The 16363-nt window shown below is 42.5% G+C and overlaps 1 protein-coding gene across 2 annotated transcripts in view; it reads right to left on the reverse strand.

Moving 5' to 3' along the window:
* Positions 1-1711: 1711 nt before the first annotated feature.
* Positions 1712-16363, reverse strand: part of RH36 (RNA helicase 36) — a 29821-nt gene continuing 15169 nt past the window's right edge. The window contains exons 3-8 of one of the 2 annotated variants that reach the window (XM_086515125.1): positions 3847-4050; positions 2898-2979; positions 2706-2804; positions 2539-2621; positions 2349-2438; positions 1712-2260 (exon numbers count right to left, since the gene is read on the reverse strand). In XM_086515125.1, coding sequence (XP_086371251.1) covers positions 2062-2260; positions 2349-2438; positions 2539-2621; positions 2706-2804; positions 2898-2979; positions 3847-4050 — 757 coding nt within the window. In that variant the 3' untranslated portion in view covers positions 1712-2061. Of the gene's footprint in view, positions 2261-2348; positions 2622-2705; positions 2805-2897; positions 2980-3846; positions 4051-16363 lie in introns of both variants that reach the window. The other variant, XR_015188471.1, reaches the window with a different exon arrangement.

Raw genomic sequence — 16363 nt, forward strand, 5'->3', positions numbered from 1 at the left:
TGATAAATACAAAAACAATTAATTAAATTAACTAAATTTTCATTGGACCTCCTAGGGATCAACCAATAGGCTTTGGACACTGCTTGAGAGAGCAACCTAGCTAGGGGTTTGTCATGTGTCCTACTTGCCTCTTGAGCAAGGGATGCCCTTTGGAGGAGAGAACCTCCCCTACTTGCATGACTCAACCCCTCCTTGTAAGGATATTTGTTGACTTTTGTGACACCTCAAGCTCCTCAACCTTGGGCCCGGTTCTCACCACAAGCTCGGCCCTTAAACCCCTCAAGATTGGATTGGGTCCCACCTCAAGTACAACCATAACAACAAGTAAAGAAATGAGATGGCACGATTAAACAACAGAAGCAAATTTACTTGAACAAAAGCGAGAAAATCTAATAGTTGAGAGCAAATGACACAATACTTAGCTAGAAAGATAAATGTTCGAAGAAATGTGGAGCATTCGGATGATATTTAGATTAGTTCAAGGAGCTTATCTACTCCTAATCCCAAGGGAGTCTAAAAAATCTTAAAGTCTAAAAAGGCACAACAATCACTATTTGTGGAACATTTAAGTTCACAAAACATAAATTCCTCCACCTACAAAACTCGAATTCAAGTACATAAAATATTGGGCAAGTGTTAGCAAGGACAAGACGCTCCATAAAATCAAACTTGTAAGTAAAAAGATAGAAATTAGCAAGAAAAGCAACACAATTTATGCCCATAGTCACCGATGATTATATATAAATTGTCCAAAAGAAAATATGACCAAAATATACTAGAAACATTGACAATACTATAAAGCTACATTTTGTTGAATTACCATACTAAAGAAATAAATAACCATAAGAGGCCATGACTATTGAACCTGGATGATATTCAAGTATTGTTCTATACTAGTACCATTGACAATACTATAATAAAGCTGCTTTTTATCGAATTACAGTACCAAAGAAATAAATAACCATAAGAGTGAACCATACTTTCCCAATGACAACTAAGTAACCCAAACATTGTCACAAGGAATGCACCACGGGAATTGTACAGAAGCACTTTTCCATAGTTTGGAGAATGTTGGGATTAGGGGAAATAACAATGATTATGGAGATATAAAAGGCATGCCTTGCATTATTCATGACCAATGTACAACGAACCTCTTTCACAGAGGGAGAGAAGAATCTTAGGGCTTACAGCCGATAAGGTGGAGGTCGTGACACCATGCCACTAGCTGGCCAATTTGAGCCCTCTCTGTATATGATGCTTTTGAACTTTTGTAAGATGCATGTTTGCCAAGTTGGCATCACATTGCTAGTTCATGCACATGGTAGAAGGGGGTATTCATTTCATGGTAACCATCGCATGACTAATCATTACATACAAGAAGAGGTTCACAAAGAAGGTCAAGATCATAGAAGGCACCAACAAAATCGAAGTACTTGCATGATCCAATCTAGAGCGAGAAGGTAACTACTACCAGCTCCAAAATGGCAACACATGTGGCAGGGGCAGCCTTGCGACCTTCTCATCTCTTCAAGAAGACTATGAGCTGAGCTTTTGAATTTACAAACTCACATTACTTACTTGCGCAAACATTTCAGATTTAAAGATAGCCAAGGTCAAACAGCTGCAAGAACACCCAACACCTAGAGACTAACTAATATATGGGTTATATTATCAGCAAAGGGAAGAACACTGATGGCTTCAAAAAATGAGCTACTAGAAACAAACACTAACTTCATCAAACACATCGGTTACAAATAACAAGCAACGGACGGGCTTGTTCAAGAACCTACCACACAAAGTGGTTTCTTATTCTTGGATAAGCATTTGTAGTTAAGGGGGTCATAATGTTGTAATGTACTGAGCACCATTATTACCTTGTCTGGGGAGCTCCAATGACCAAAATAATAGTGCTTTTAGAATCAAAGCAATACTTATCATTTACAAGGATACTTTTGAATGAATATTTCATTGGTATGAAGATTTTAAGCTGTCCGTGTGATTTTTTTATGATAAACTACTGTTTTTCAAAACATTACCAGATGCATCACGCTCAGGTTAGGTTCAAATTTGCAGGGAAACAAAGACATAAAACATTGTGTTCCACAACTCACAGACAACTTCGAAGGTGCAATCCATAGCATTGTAAACATCAAGACCTTGTCGAGATCCAGAGGATCCCCTCTTCTCTTTCATATCCTCCGGCAGGGATATATCTTTGCAATCAATTGAAAGTCTCGTGCTCCTCATGGCATCTCCATACCTGCGGCCAAGAAAGAAGATTTCAATTTCCACATTCGATTTGTGCCTCAAATGACAAAAGAACTGCAGGGGACAGGAGCAAAAAATACATGTTTTTTGCATCTCGACGCAATGTAGTGGACCAAACACTCGACCAAATTGAGAGCTCACTTGTAAGACACAAATCCTTCAGTGTATCTCTATTGGGAAAACTCAACACATTAAGCTCATAGTGCTGGTTCATTTCGCTTCCTCTTCCTCCTCTTCTTTAGAACCCTTTTTTCTTTTAGCGTCTTTAACTTCTTTTCTTTGCGATCCTTTAGCACATCCTCAAATCCAGAGTCTTGCATTTTTTGAGCAGCCAACCGTTTGGCTTTAAATACCTACAAATTACTCAATGAAGAAGGAAACACTGTTATCCTCACTTCAGAAGGATGCAGAAATATTTTCAGAGACAAGGTACATACCTTGGTAATGCCCTTAAGCACATCATCTTCGTCTACCTTGTATTCCTCTAGCTGCTTGCCAATGAGTGTTTCTATCTCATGCACGAGGTCAACATCGTACTACACACAGTCCGCTTGGTAAGCAAGACAGCAAAGCTGACAAGGATTTTGTTAATGATGCCTTCTACTTAAAAACCCATAAACTTAATTTACCTGTGAAACCAAACTAATACTCAATCCACCTCTGCCTGCACGTGCAGTACGACCCACGCGGTGGACATAATCACGAGTGAACCTACATTGCCCAGTAGAATATTAAAAAAATGTTTATTAAGGCTCTACAAACAACTCAGCACTGTGCAAGAGAACCTTTTCTTTCCAAAATTCAATTGTCTTCGTACAAGCAATAGAACATGCTTGAACAAAAAAACGCAGAAGATTTGAAGGCCGAAAGTATCTGAACTGCTATTGTATAATGTAGCATTGAGGGAGCTTTGCACATCAACTTTATTGAGCACAACCTGAACCCTTGGGAAACCGCAACTCGGAAGATATTCATAAACACCCAGAAAAGATTAATTTAATATGAATAGTCCATGGCGGTAGTGTCCACGTAATGGACATGTCTTCACACTTCTATTTCAGGACCTGTAAACTTCACTCCTCTTTACCAAAATCGTCACTCTACAGAATCTATATCTATATAAGCCGAGGCCTTGGTGATGTTTTGCTGAAAAGGCACAAACCTGCTTTTGAACTCAATTTCAATCTATGAAAGGACCGTGAAAGCACACATTAAAATCAAATTACCAGCCCAATGGTTCATCCAAGCTTTCCTACAGCATTCTTCTCCTTCCCTTTACCCCTAATTTTACTCTTTATTTCTGAATGAGAGGTTATCACACAGAATCTCTTTGTTATTGCAAGCACAGGATGCATCCAGCATCCTTGGTCAAAATGTCCTCAAAATTGATGTAATGTGTGAACATGATAAGATACTTCAGATAGGAGACCTTTGCATAATCTCTAGACAAAAGGAACCAGAGGAAGCTGCAAGGAGTTATAACAACCAGATCAGACAGTCAAAAATAGTAAGCACGTTTCTTAAAGCCTTTTCTTCAACAATTAGAATCAACAATACAGAATCTGATCAGTTTTTCACCTGGGAATATCGTAGTTGATTACTAAATCAACGGTTGGAATATCCAAGCCTCGACTGGCAACATCTGTGGCAATCAGAACAGGAACTCGTCCAGATTTGAAACGATTCAAAGAAGCAAGCCGTTGAGGTTGTGACTTCATAGAATGCAATGCCGTAGTATGAATGTCGAGCTCATCAAGCAACAAACTCAGAAGTTGGCATGTCCTGCACATTTGACAAGAAAAAACAAAACATAAATGACTCTGCATGATGGGACTACGAAGCATTTTCTAAACAAGGATATTATGATGTCCTTAGTTGGGACATACGTGGGGAGAGAATGCCACTTCTTTAAAATGAAACTCATATCAAGACACTCATAACATAACTTCCAGCTCTTCGTCTTCAAACAACTAGCGCACTGTTGCTAAATTGGCTTTATCTGACAGAAAAATAATTCTAAATGAATTATTGGAATTTTAAGTGACACGGTTTTTCTCACTAGAGATATCCGAGTACAGATATTTCTAGTGCGTCATTCAGAGTGATGACGGGAGCACAGTGAGAGGGAACATCTGTAAGGCCACCAGGAACTGGTACTTCTGATGAGTCACATCGAATGGGTGACAGGGAGCATCGGGAAGAAGTATTCAACCATCCGAGAACAGACATCTCTGATGCGTCATAGGATGGTGACATAGAGCATCGCGAAGGAGATTGTACCGTAAGTTCGGTAGGAAAAAACTAAGTGATGGGTATTCCTGATGCGTCACAAGGTGGGTGACGTGCATCGGAAAGGGAATATCCATACTCACGAGGAAATTCCGAACTGTGTTAGAATTGTGCACAAGGATGAGCAAGAAATAAAAGAAGAGCAAAACCCAGTGCTGCCTTTTATAAAAAAATGTACAATCTCTCTCTCTCTCTCTCTCTCTCTCTCTCTCTCTCTCTCTCTCTCTCTCTCTCTCTCTCTCTCTCTCTCTCTCTCTCTCTCTCCGGCTAGCTGGTGGTGCAAGCGATCCCTTTAGCTTTGGCGCTCCTCCTCCTTCCCTACTCCCGCCAACAAGACCGCCCCTATTTCCGCCGGCTGATAGGAGCAATAAAAGCAAACCTCTCCATGCACTCAGACACAGAGAGAAGCCAGCACTAGAAGAAAGAAGCTGCTGCTGCAGATTTCAGCCATGAAGTTGACGCCGCCGGAGATGCCCATGGCTGCCCCGGATGTACCAGATGTCGCTAAGACCATGTAGTCAATTACCATCACGAAGAAGCGCCTACGAAGATCGAATCTGTCGCAACAAGCTGCTGTTTTTTTCTCTGTTTTCAGCCCATAAACGACGAGGACAGGGCTGATTTACGAGAAAGAACCCGAGAACACACCTCTTCTGTGTGTAGGATTGGAAGAGACGATTCTCTGTGCAGAGATCTCTTCCGGGGGAATTGCTTTTCGAGAACCGAGTTGCGTTTTGAGCGTTGAGACTTTGGAGGTAACCTTTTTTTTCGTGTTATGATCTCTGAGTGTTTTGTTTGCAGGTGTACTTCCTCTTCACGAGGGAGTAGGAGCAAAGGAAGACATGAGACTCTGCAGGAGAAAAACGCTTCAAGGAACTAGATCCAAATCAGCCCAAGGGTTTCGTACCCGAGTTTGGGAAGTATATCCACGGATCCGAGAGTGGTAGACTCTCGAGATGGGATCCAGAAGTTGAGATTCCTAAGGAAGGACTTCGCATCCGAGAAAGCGGAGTTATCCTGCAGGAAGTTCCCAGAGTTGGACAAGAGTTGCACGGACGCCATGCCCGGAGTCTGGAAGGTGAGATCCGGAGGTGAGAACCTTGATTCTCAAGGATTCAGAATAAAGAACGGAAGTTCCTTGGAATAGGGTTTTGCCCTAGGAATAGGAAGTCGAGGCTTCCAGGAACCATTAAGTCTTATTCTAGAATAAACGTGGTAATACGTTCGATTCAAGTGCTTGTAAAGACTTCTCCTCAATAATAAAGATACTATTACGTGGGGGGACCAACCCATCTTTTGGTCCCAATACTGTGTCGATCTTCTCACTCTCTATCTCTCTCACTCTCTCTATTTCTCTCTATATCTTCTGGCTTCAGTATTAATGATAAATTCTATTTATCCAAGTATATTTTATATTGCCATGCGCCTCCGTTTGTGACACGCACCATCCATAGACACGGATGCATTATCTTAAGTCTTGAAATACCAAAAAGTTAGAACTACAGAAAAATTGAAAACTTCACCCAGCTTGACATCGTATAACCATCGCTTCGTCACTTGTCATTCCTTATTGTGCATAAAGTACGTAGCATACTCTAGCACAAAGAGTATGTGGAGGGCTTTAGAAATTCAGTCCCAAATCAAAACTTCAAAAGGATCAACAAACTAAGTCTCCCGATCACTCCTGCCAGCTTCCTAATCAATAATCCTTCCAAGAGCACAGAATCGTTCAAAGTGTACGAAAAAGGGTAAATGCTTTTACTGTGGTGAAAAGGGATATCAAAAGCCTGAATGTCCTCAGCCTAAGAAAGAACCGCTTCCTCCCTCTTCCATACATTCAATACCTGCTTACATGTAAGGAACAACGCGAGTGGAAGTTACTCAAAGAATGAGGAAACCATTAACGGACAAAAAAGAACCGCTTCCTCCCTCTGCCACAGATTCAATACCTACTTACATGTAAGGAACAACGCAAGTGGAAGTTATTGAAAGAATGAGGAAGCCGCTAACGGACAAAGAGTCCTAATCCTTTACTTCCCACGCTCTACAAACAATTTTCTCTCTTTTTACTGGAAAGTGACCAAATCTTACTCCTGACCAATTGCGAACTTCTATTGACTCGAGTCAACTTTTGAAGAGTTATCTATAAACTCAACACATATTCAAGGAGAACTGAACTTAAAGACAGGAAAGCATTCAGATAGAAAATCTTCTCAAGGATGCCATGTTCTTTTGGGATGCCTTAACACTTCAAACACATCCCATTCCATATTATGCCAAAAAAACTATGACCTTCATATACAAAGGTCAACCGTACACAGTAGTTGCTTACGCTGACATATGGCCATTACCATGATCAACCATAGTGATGTAAAGAAAAACTTTAGAAATTGCGTTTCTGCTTATTTGATTTTTGCAAGAGAGAAAGATGTGTGTGATGAAAACATTCGACAATTTTTAGGATGCCAAAATGACCATGTTTGTTAGATTCTTCATCTCCAAATGCTTCGCACCCTGCCTACAAGCTTCACACACATCACGTGCACTGGCCCTTGGTTGTGGGTTGGCCCCCCGTACACCTGCTCGACAGGGATCTTCAGGCACATTTAGGGTTTTGCTAGCACTTTGCTCGGCCGGACCTATTCTGGTCCTGTTCCATTTTTTCCTCATTCATGGGTATTTTTGTGCATGATCGTTGGGTTTCTGGTATGCCCTACCTACTCCCTATTCTCCTATATATAGGAGGGGGGGGGGGGGGGGGGGGGGGGGGGGGGGGGGGGGATGCACTCTCCCATTTATATATCTTGCCATCTTGTACATAGCAATTTGTGACGTCTGGAGTTATTGGGGCTTGCCAACCTTTTCCATCTGTCTCTTGTGTATCCATCACCATTCTCTCTCTCTCTCTCTCTCTCTCTCTCTCTCTCTCTCTCTCTCTCTCTCTCTCTCTCTCTCTCTCTCTCTCTCTCTCTCTCTCTCTCTCTCTCTTCCGCTGCTCACTCTGACATGGTATCAAAGATCTAGGCTTGGATTTGCCATCACGAAGAAGTGCTTCATCTCCATTAGCGTTTTTTTTGGGACCAACGTTTTTTGCTTCAACCCTAGCGTTTTGTGGATCTGCATCATCTTCTGCGCACTCTGCTCTCACCCTCCCTCCCTCTGCCTCATTGCCACCATCTGCCTTCTCCTTTGCCTTGCGCTTTTCCCCACCCTTGGCTTAGCATTTTTTGCAGAAGGGACTCCCTTGCATCAGCGTTTTTCGCCAGCCTGTGGATCTAGCATTTTTGCAAAACGGCAGCCAGCATTCCTAGGGTTTTTTTTGGCAGTCAAGACACCATTGGAGCAGCGTTTTTTACCCTCTACTTCAGCGTTTTCTTCTTGCCGATCTTGGACAACCGGAGCCCTGCTCCTTGCCCCTTGGTCTTCCCGCTTGGAAGTTGAACAGCTGTGACTATTGCCGGCGATTTCCCGATCACTTACCTGCTGATTTTCAGCCTGTTTTGGTGCATTTACAGCCCTCACCTACCAACCTCTGCATCCCGTGTTCATCACCTGGCGTTTTTTCTCAAACCCTGCGTTCTCGCTATTGCTAAATTGGCTCTATCTGACATAAAAATCATTCTAAATGAATTACTGGATTTATAAGTGAGAGGGTTTTCTCGCTTGGAACACCAGGAAAAATAATTCTAAATAATTATTGGAATTTTAAGTGAGGGTTTTTCTCACTAGAGACATCCGAGTACAAAGTATTCCTAGTGTGTCATTCAAAGTAATGACGGGGGCACTGAGAGCGGGAATATCTGTAAGGCCACTAGGAACGGGTACTTCTGATGCGTGACATCGGATGGGTGACAGGGAGCATCCGAAAGAAGTATCCGACAATCCGGGAACGGCAATCCGGGAACGGACATCTCTGATGCGTCATAGGATGGGTGACATACAGCATCGTGAAGGAGATTGTACCGTAAGTTCGGTAGGAAAGGACTAGGTGATGGGTATTCCTGATGCGTCACAAGGTGGGTGACAGGTGTATCGGAAAGGGGATATCCATAAGAGGAAATTCCGAACTGTGTTGGAATTGTGCATAAGGAAAAGCAAGCACTTGAATAAGGATGGGTTCAAAGGAAACTTTGAAGAAAGCAGAATCGCTTTTCGGGAAAGCAGATGCTTTCCCACGAGTAAGTCTATGTCTGCATTGCGACTATGCGTGTGATTGCATCCAAGGACGTATGGGAAGTGCTGTGAAAGCATTGTTTACAACTTATAAGGTTTTATTGAGTTTTGGGCAGATTCAGACTATTTTTAAAATACGTCGGCCACCCATTTAATAAGTGGACAGACATCTGATAAATACGGCAACAGATCAACGAGCGTTTTTTCTCTCTTTTTTTGGCAAAACAGCGAAAAAAATGGAAAAAATTTAAAAATAAATAAATTTAAAAAAAACCACACACGGCCGCGATCTCTATGCGAGCAACTATTCGTGCCCATGGGTAGGAGCTAGAAAAGCATCACATGCCCTCACTCAGAGGGGAGGATCAGTTTTTGCAAGAAGAAGATGCTGCTATTGCAGAGTTCACCCGCAAAGAAGACGTCTGCCGGTGATGCCCATGACTGTCCCAAGTGTACCCGATGTCGCCAAGACCCAGTGCGCGAGTTCTCTCGAAGAAGTGCCTATGGAGTGTGCTTCCATCGCGACAAGCTGCTGCTTTTCTCTGTTTTCAGCCCATAAACGTCGTAGACGGGGCTGATTTACGAGAAGGAGCCCAAGAATACACCTCTTTTATGTGTAGGATTGGAAGAGAGGATTTTCTATATAGAGATCTCTTCCGAGGAATTGCTTTTCGAGAACCGAGTTGCGTTTCCACAGTCGAGACTTTGAAGGTAACGATTTTCATGTTATGATCTCTGAGTATTTGATTGCAGGTGTACTTCCTCTTCGTGAGGGAGTAGGAGCAGAGGAAGGCATGAGCCTCTGCAGGAGAAAGCGCTCTGAGGAACTAGAGCCAAATCAGCCCAAGGGTTTCGTACCCAAGTTTGGGAAGTAGATCCACGGATCGAAGAAGGTAGTCTCTCGAGTTGTGATCCGGAAGTTGAGATTCCCAAGTAAGGACTTCGCGTCCGGGAAAGCAGAGTTGTTCTACGGGAAGAGGACTCTCGAAATAGAGTTGGAAAAGAGAGTTGCATGGATGTCTAGCCTTGCGTCTGGAAGGTGAGATCTAGAGGCGAGAACCTTGGTTCTCAAGGATTTTGAATAAGGAACGGAAGTTCCTTGAAATACGGTTTTGCCCTAGGAATCGGAAGCTGAGGCTTCCGAGAACCATCAAGTCTTATTCTAGAATGAACGTGGTAATACGTTCGGTTCTGCTTGTATAGGCTTCTCCTCAGTAATAAAGATACTATTACGGGGGGGACCAGTCCATCTTCTGGTCTCCAGTACTGTGTCAATCTTCTCACTCTCTATATCTCTCTCTATCTATTTCTCTCTATATCCTCTGGCTTCAGTAATAAGTGATAAATCCTATTTATCCGAATGTATTTTAAATTGTTATGCGCTCCCGTTTGTGACAGTGGTATCAGAGCATGGTCTCCTCTCTTTCTCTGTAAAGGAGGACGACTCTAGGGAGATACGGGAAGAAGCCATGACAAGCCAAGAGAGAAGTAAGCAAACGGAACCCTAAGTCTTGCAAGGAAAAGCTCGCAGAGTTGGAAAAAAACTTTCTTTCTGCAAGAAGTCGACACAAGACTTGGGGTTCTCTGAGAAGGCGACCAGAGCATTATGCTCAAGAACCTAGAGAATCCAAGGAGCGGAATGCTCAAGATACTTTAGAACTCATAAAATATCCATGAACATCAATCCAAAACCATAGCCAGGAAATATTTCGAGAAGGATATGAAGGTCTTTAGACCTCAGAACACTCCACTCAAGGTTGATACTTTTGACGGACGAGAATATGTCCCGAAAGCTACCGCTTTCATTCGACAGTTTGAAGTTGCCTTTGCAAACAGTAATTTCTGAAAAGCGTCAAAGGTGAGGCATGCAGCCAAACACTTCAAGGGAATTGCAAGTACTTGGTGGTATACCAAAGCTTTGCAAGGAATTCACAACAAGACTTAGATTCAATTCGAGGCTGAATTTTTGGACAAATTTTTTTTCCTCTACGCTTTGAGGAAGGCATCTAAGAAGATTGGGATCGGTTTGCCCGATAGGAGCACGAGCGAGTCATGGATTATGTGAATGAGTATTTGTTCACTCTTTCCAAGGTGGCTCCATTCTTGAACCTCTTTGAGGAAGAAACGATAAAGAAGTTTAACGAAGGACTTTTTGCCCAAATTTTTTTAAACGCATCCGCAAGATACTTTGTAGCGGATGGTGGAGTCAACAGTACAAGCTGAAAGTGTACACCTCAGTGTACATAGAATCTAATCCCCACAGTGGGACGGGAACCATTGAATATAGAAACAATGAATTTTTGTTACCTCTCCTCGAAGGATACGTTGTTATACGGAGAAAATTTGGAGTAATGGAATTCAATCTAACTCCTGAGTTTTTAAATAGAAGACCCTCAAACTTCAAGTGAGAGGGCAAGTCTGATCAAAGTTACATCTTTGAGGAAGTTACAAAGCACGTTTTCTTTTTCGCAAGAGGAATGCATGAGTCTAACCAAGACTGATCACTCTTGAGTGCTTATGAGAGTAGGGTTGAGTTAGAACATTGTTTTATACGATGAACTACTTTGCTTAACCATCTGGAAGGTCCATAATTGATCTGGTATCCGGTAATTCTCGAACAGATTACCTGCTTTTGCGGGTAGGAAATTATGAAGGAACCATTCTGAGCTTACGAGCAAAGAAAAGCTTTCATTAAGCTTGAGTTCTCTTTAAGCCTACACCCCTTACCCGGTAAGGAAAGATATAGTAGTGCTTTTCACACAAATGAAGGAATACTCTCTTTACGAGGGAAGGAGCAAGCGACGACTACGGCCTATGATCAAGGAATCCAAGGAATAAAATCCTAGTTTATTTGATGAGCGGGTTTTGCTCTAAAATTGAGCCAAGGGATCGTCAGGTTGAGCGTCTTCGCTCTAAGGATCTTACGAAGGGAAGGTAATTTCCCAGGCTCACTGAAACTTAGGTACACCTTTGGGTACATGGATAACACATGAAGATACAGACTAAGGTGAGTCTGTCACGTGACACATCCAACCCTATGTGTCCGTGGACAAGCTACAGCACGACAAGGGTTGGTTCAGTCCAGTCAGTCTAGATTTAGAAGCGATCTGACACTTTTTGTGAGTCTATTCGTAGACCGTGCATGCCCAGTCACTTAGTGTAGATGCATATCCTCTGGTTGCACGCAGCATGATCATAAGCATCCCCATCAAAATCAGTCAGGAGAATTTTCCAATGCATTTAGCCTATTTTACCTATTTTTGGCATTTTTCACTTATTAATTTAAGTGACTTTCCAACAAAAGTAGGTAGGGCAATTTTGCTAAGTTTGTATATAAGCAAACTAGGGCTAGCACTATTTGACAGAAGAGGCAACAGGAGCCAAGCTCAGCAGGCCACTTCTCAGCAAGACCAAGCCTTGGTGGTTCCCTCCAAGCAGCAGATCCCCCCATTGCCTAGCGTTTCCAACAAGAACCATCGCCAGCCATCCTAAGCATTGGCATTTTTGCATCGGCAGGTCCTCGCCAGAAGAACACAACATATAGCGTTTTTGCATCAGCATCCTCGCATGCAGAAACATCAGCCTAGCGTTTTGGTCCAACTTCAGCCTCTAGCGTTTTGGTCCCAGATTCAGCGTTTTCAGATTCAGCAAGGCAGCGTTTTTCATCATCAGAAGACATGCAAGATCGGCCCTAAAAAGGTAGGCAGATTCAGCCCGATAAGACCATCAGTTTTCAGCCTAAAGACACCTCTGTTTTCAACCCTAAACCTGCAGATTTTCAGTGTCAAAGACCCACAGAAAACAGTCCCCCAAATCAGCGTTTTTGGACTATTCGCAGATTTCAGCCCATAGCGTTTTTGTACAGCAGTATAAAGATTGCAGATTTCAGCCCTTAGGTCAACTTCGTCATCTCCGTCGTCATCGTCGACATAGCCTAGACTTGCATCAGTCTCATGCATCACCATTGTACCAAATTGTGCAATCAATAGTAGACCACTCTCGCCAACGAGAGTGGGGCCTTCGGAGGAGGGTTTTACAATGTCTATGGTGTCGTATCTCTCTTCTCTCTCTATCTCTCAGTCTCATACACTTGCACACACAGTGTCCATTCACTTTGTTTGTGATCATAGCATTTTCTCATTAAGAACGGAAGGCTCTACCTTCCATAAGAACAAAAGGAACCTTGAGCACAGTTTGGAGCACTCATCTTGAGCAAAGCGCAAACAATCATTCCGCTGCACCTAACAGGGTCATCTACCAATCGAAATTTTTTTTGCTGAACGCAATGAGATGAACCAACTTTCTTTTCAGGAACGGGACGGGAGTTTGTTATACTCTCTTGAGCGCCTTTTTGCGCGCAAGGATATTCCAACACGAGAATCTCTATTTGAGATGTGTTCGGTAGAAGGACTTTGAGTGTCTACGAAGAAGAGGTTTTCTGATGATCGTTGATCATTGAGTACGCTATGTGCTTTTACTATTACAGAAGCAACTTTTGGTTGCGGTTTATGTTTCTCCATGAGCAGGTCAAGTAGCATTTACATGCTGTTGGAATAAATTCAAACTATTATATTCGTAAGAATATAGCTCGCCAACTGTTTCAAAATGGTAAGAATTACATATGAGAGAACATCCCTGAGAATCAAAGAGGGTTCGCTCTATTGTGAACCAGGTTTGAACGTACGTTCAGAAAATGCTATGGCTAGAATCCTATCTGCCTGAGATTTTGCAAGGCGTCATTGATGCTCGCAAGGTGAATCATTTTTTTATGATTCTGTAAGGAAGAGACTCTAATGGGCGTGTGGAAAACACTGCTGGTAGTAATAATTCGCAGGAGGAAAAGATTGGAAGGAAGTGCCGCCGTGCACAAGGAATCTTCGGATTGGAACCATCCGCCTACGTTGAGCGACAGCCCAGAACAAGAACCTTCTTTAAGGTGATCGCAAATTGTGAAAGAAAGACATCGAGCTTAATGCTCTATGACTTGGGCATTCCCTATGTGGGAGGACACAAGAGGTTTAATACCCTCTGGGCTAACAGTGCAGGATTATGTGCAAGGATAGATACCTAGATTGATTTCTAGGAAGATTATTCTTCTCGAATTTGAGAAGACGGAATCAAATTAACAGAGTCTTGGATAAGGAAACTTTGGATCAGAACAATTGGCCTACCCAAAGCAAAGGCCCGGAATAAGAACTTACTTTGGTAAGATGACACACTTTGTGTGCCGCAGGAAGATTCACATGAGCTTAATGCTCTCGACATGCTCTATGCAGGAGGACAGAAGAGGTTTGATATCCTCAGGACTAATAACGCAAGGTTATAAGCAAGGACATAGACCTAAATTGATTTTTAGGAGGATTATTATTCTTGGGATTGAGAGGGTGGAATTGAGTTAACAGATTATCGGAAAGACGCGAATGACGAGTTCTTACATGGCTCGTAAGTTTGATGAATGGTGAAGGATATCCTCGAGGTACCAGAGGAAGGACATGAACTGATGATTTTTAGGAGGATTATTATTCTTGGGATTGAGAGGATGGAATTGAGTTAACAGATTCTCGGAAAGACGCGAATGACGAGTTCTTACATGGCTCGTAAGTTTGATGAATGGTGAAGGATATCCTCGAGGTACCAGAGGAAGGACATGAACTCATAAGATAAGTATTGAATTATGAAATTTTTTCTTTAATTTACTTTTTAAGTTCTCTATTGAGAAAGGACTAGCTCAACTCACCATTGAGCAAAATTTGGAATTTTTTCCGGTTTCTCCTCAGTAGTTCAGTTGGACCTCTACAGTTGACGACAATTGTTTATAAGTGAGAGGGATGTTGCTAAATTGGCTTTATCTGACATTAAAATAATTCTAAATGAATTATTGGATTTATAAGTGAGAGGGTTTTTTTGCTTGGAACACCAGGAAAAATAATTCTAAATGAATTATTGGAATTTTAAGTGAGAGGGTTTTTCTCACTGGATACATCCAAGTACAGAGTATTCCTAGTGCGTCATTCAAAGTAATGATGGGAGCACTGAGAACGAGAATATCTGTAAGGCCACCAGGAATGGGTACTTCTGATGCGTCACATCGGATGGGTGAGAGGGAGCATTGGAAAGAAGTATCCGACCATCCGGGAACAAACATCTCTGATGCCTCATAGGATGGGTGACATAGATCATCGTGAAAGAGATTGTATCGTAAGTTCGGTAGGAAAGGACTAGGTGATAGGTATTCCTGATGCGTCACAAGGTGGGTGACGGGTGCATCGGAAAGGGGATATCCATAGTCAAGAGGAAATTCCGAACTGTGTTGGAATTGTGCACAAGGAAAAGCAAGCACTTGAATGAAGATGGGTTCAGAGGAAACTTTGAGGAAAAACAGATGCTTTCTAAGAAAGCGGGATTGCTTTTCGGGAAAGCAGATGCTTTCCCGCGAGGAAGTCTATGTCTGCATTGCGACTGTGCGTGTGATTGCATCCAGGGACGCCTAGAAAGTGCTGTGAAACTATTTTTATAATACGCCGGCCGCCCATTTAATAAGTGGGCAACCATCTGATAAATAAGGCAACAGATCAGCCAACGTTTTCTCTCTCTTTTTCTAGAAGGCAGAACAGCGAAAAAAAAATTGAAAAAAAAACACACACAGCCGCGATCTCTATGCGAGCAGCTATTCGTGCCCGTGGCTAGGAGCTATAAAAGCATCACATGCCCTCACTCAAAGGGGAGGATCAGTTTTTGCAAGAAGGAGATGTTGCTGCAAAGTTCACCCGCAAAGAAGACGTTTGCCGGTGATGCCCATGACTGTCCCAAGTGTACCCGAGCTTTTCTCTGTTTTCAGCCCATAAACGTCGTAGACGGGGCTGATTTACGAGAAGTAACCCGAGAACACACCTCTTGTGTGTAGGATTGGAAGAGAGGATTTTCTATATAGAGATCTCTTCCGAGGAATTGCTTTTCGAGAACCGAGTTGCGTTTTGAGCGTCGAGACTTTCAAGGTAACGATTTTCATGTTATGATCTCTGAGTATTTGATTGCAGGTGTACTTTGTAACAAACTGTTGACATGTCAAAGCCTAAAGAATGGAGCCAACTTATAGAGGTGGCCGGGGAGCCTAAACCCTAAGAAGAACAAGTAACAGAAGAAGTGTCACAAAGTGATGACGTGGTTGTCCGAGAGCAGAAAACCCTAACCCTAATTTCTGCCAGAAACCCTAACTGCTGAAACCCCAATTCCAAAAACCCTAACTGCTGAAACCCTAATCCTGAAACCCTAACCCTAAAACCTGCAAACCCTAATTCTGAATATCCTAACCCTAAACCTTGCAAACCCTAATTCTGAAAACCCTAACCCTAAAACCTGCAAACCCTAATTCTAGAAACCCTCAATCCTAAAACTACAACAACGTGGCTGATTTCCGAAAATTGCATTGGCATGATGACGTGGCAAGCTGTACGGATTTCCATGATTTACGCTGGCAGCTTTTTGGCTTTGCTTTTAGACCAGAAGCTTTTGAGTTTGAAAGCTTTTCATGTAAACTGCTTTTTAGGCCAAGGGCCTTTAAATATGAGGCTAGGGCTCATTCTCTGGCATGCTTCCTAGAGAAGGTGCAGAGTCTGGAGAACCGGCTTGTACT

Source organism: Adiantum capillus-veneris, chromosome 6, assembly GCF_014529385.1.
Source record: "Adiantum capillus-veneris isolate H3 chromosome 6, ASM1452938v2, whole genome shotgun sequence".
Taxonomy (NCBI): Eukaryota; Viridiplantae; Streptophyta; class Polypodiopsida; order Polypodiales; family Pteridaceae; genus Adiantum; species Adiantum capillus-veneris.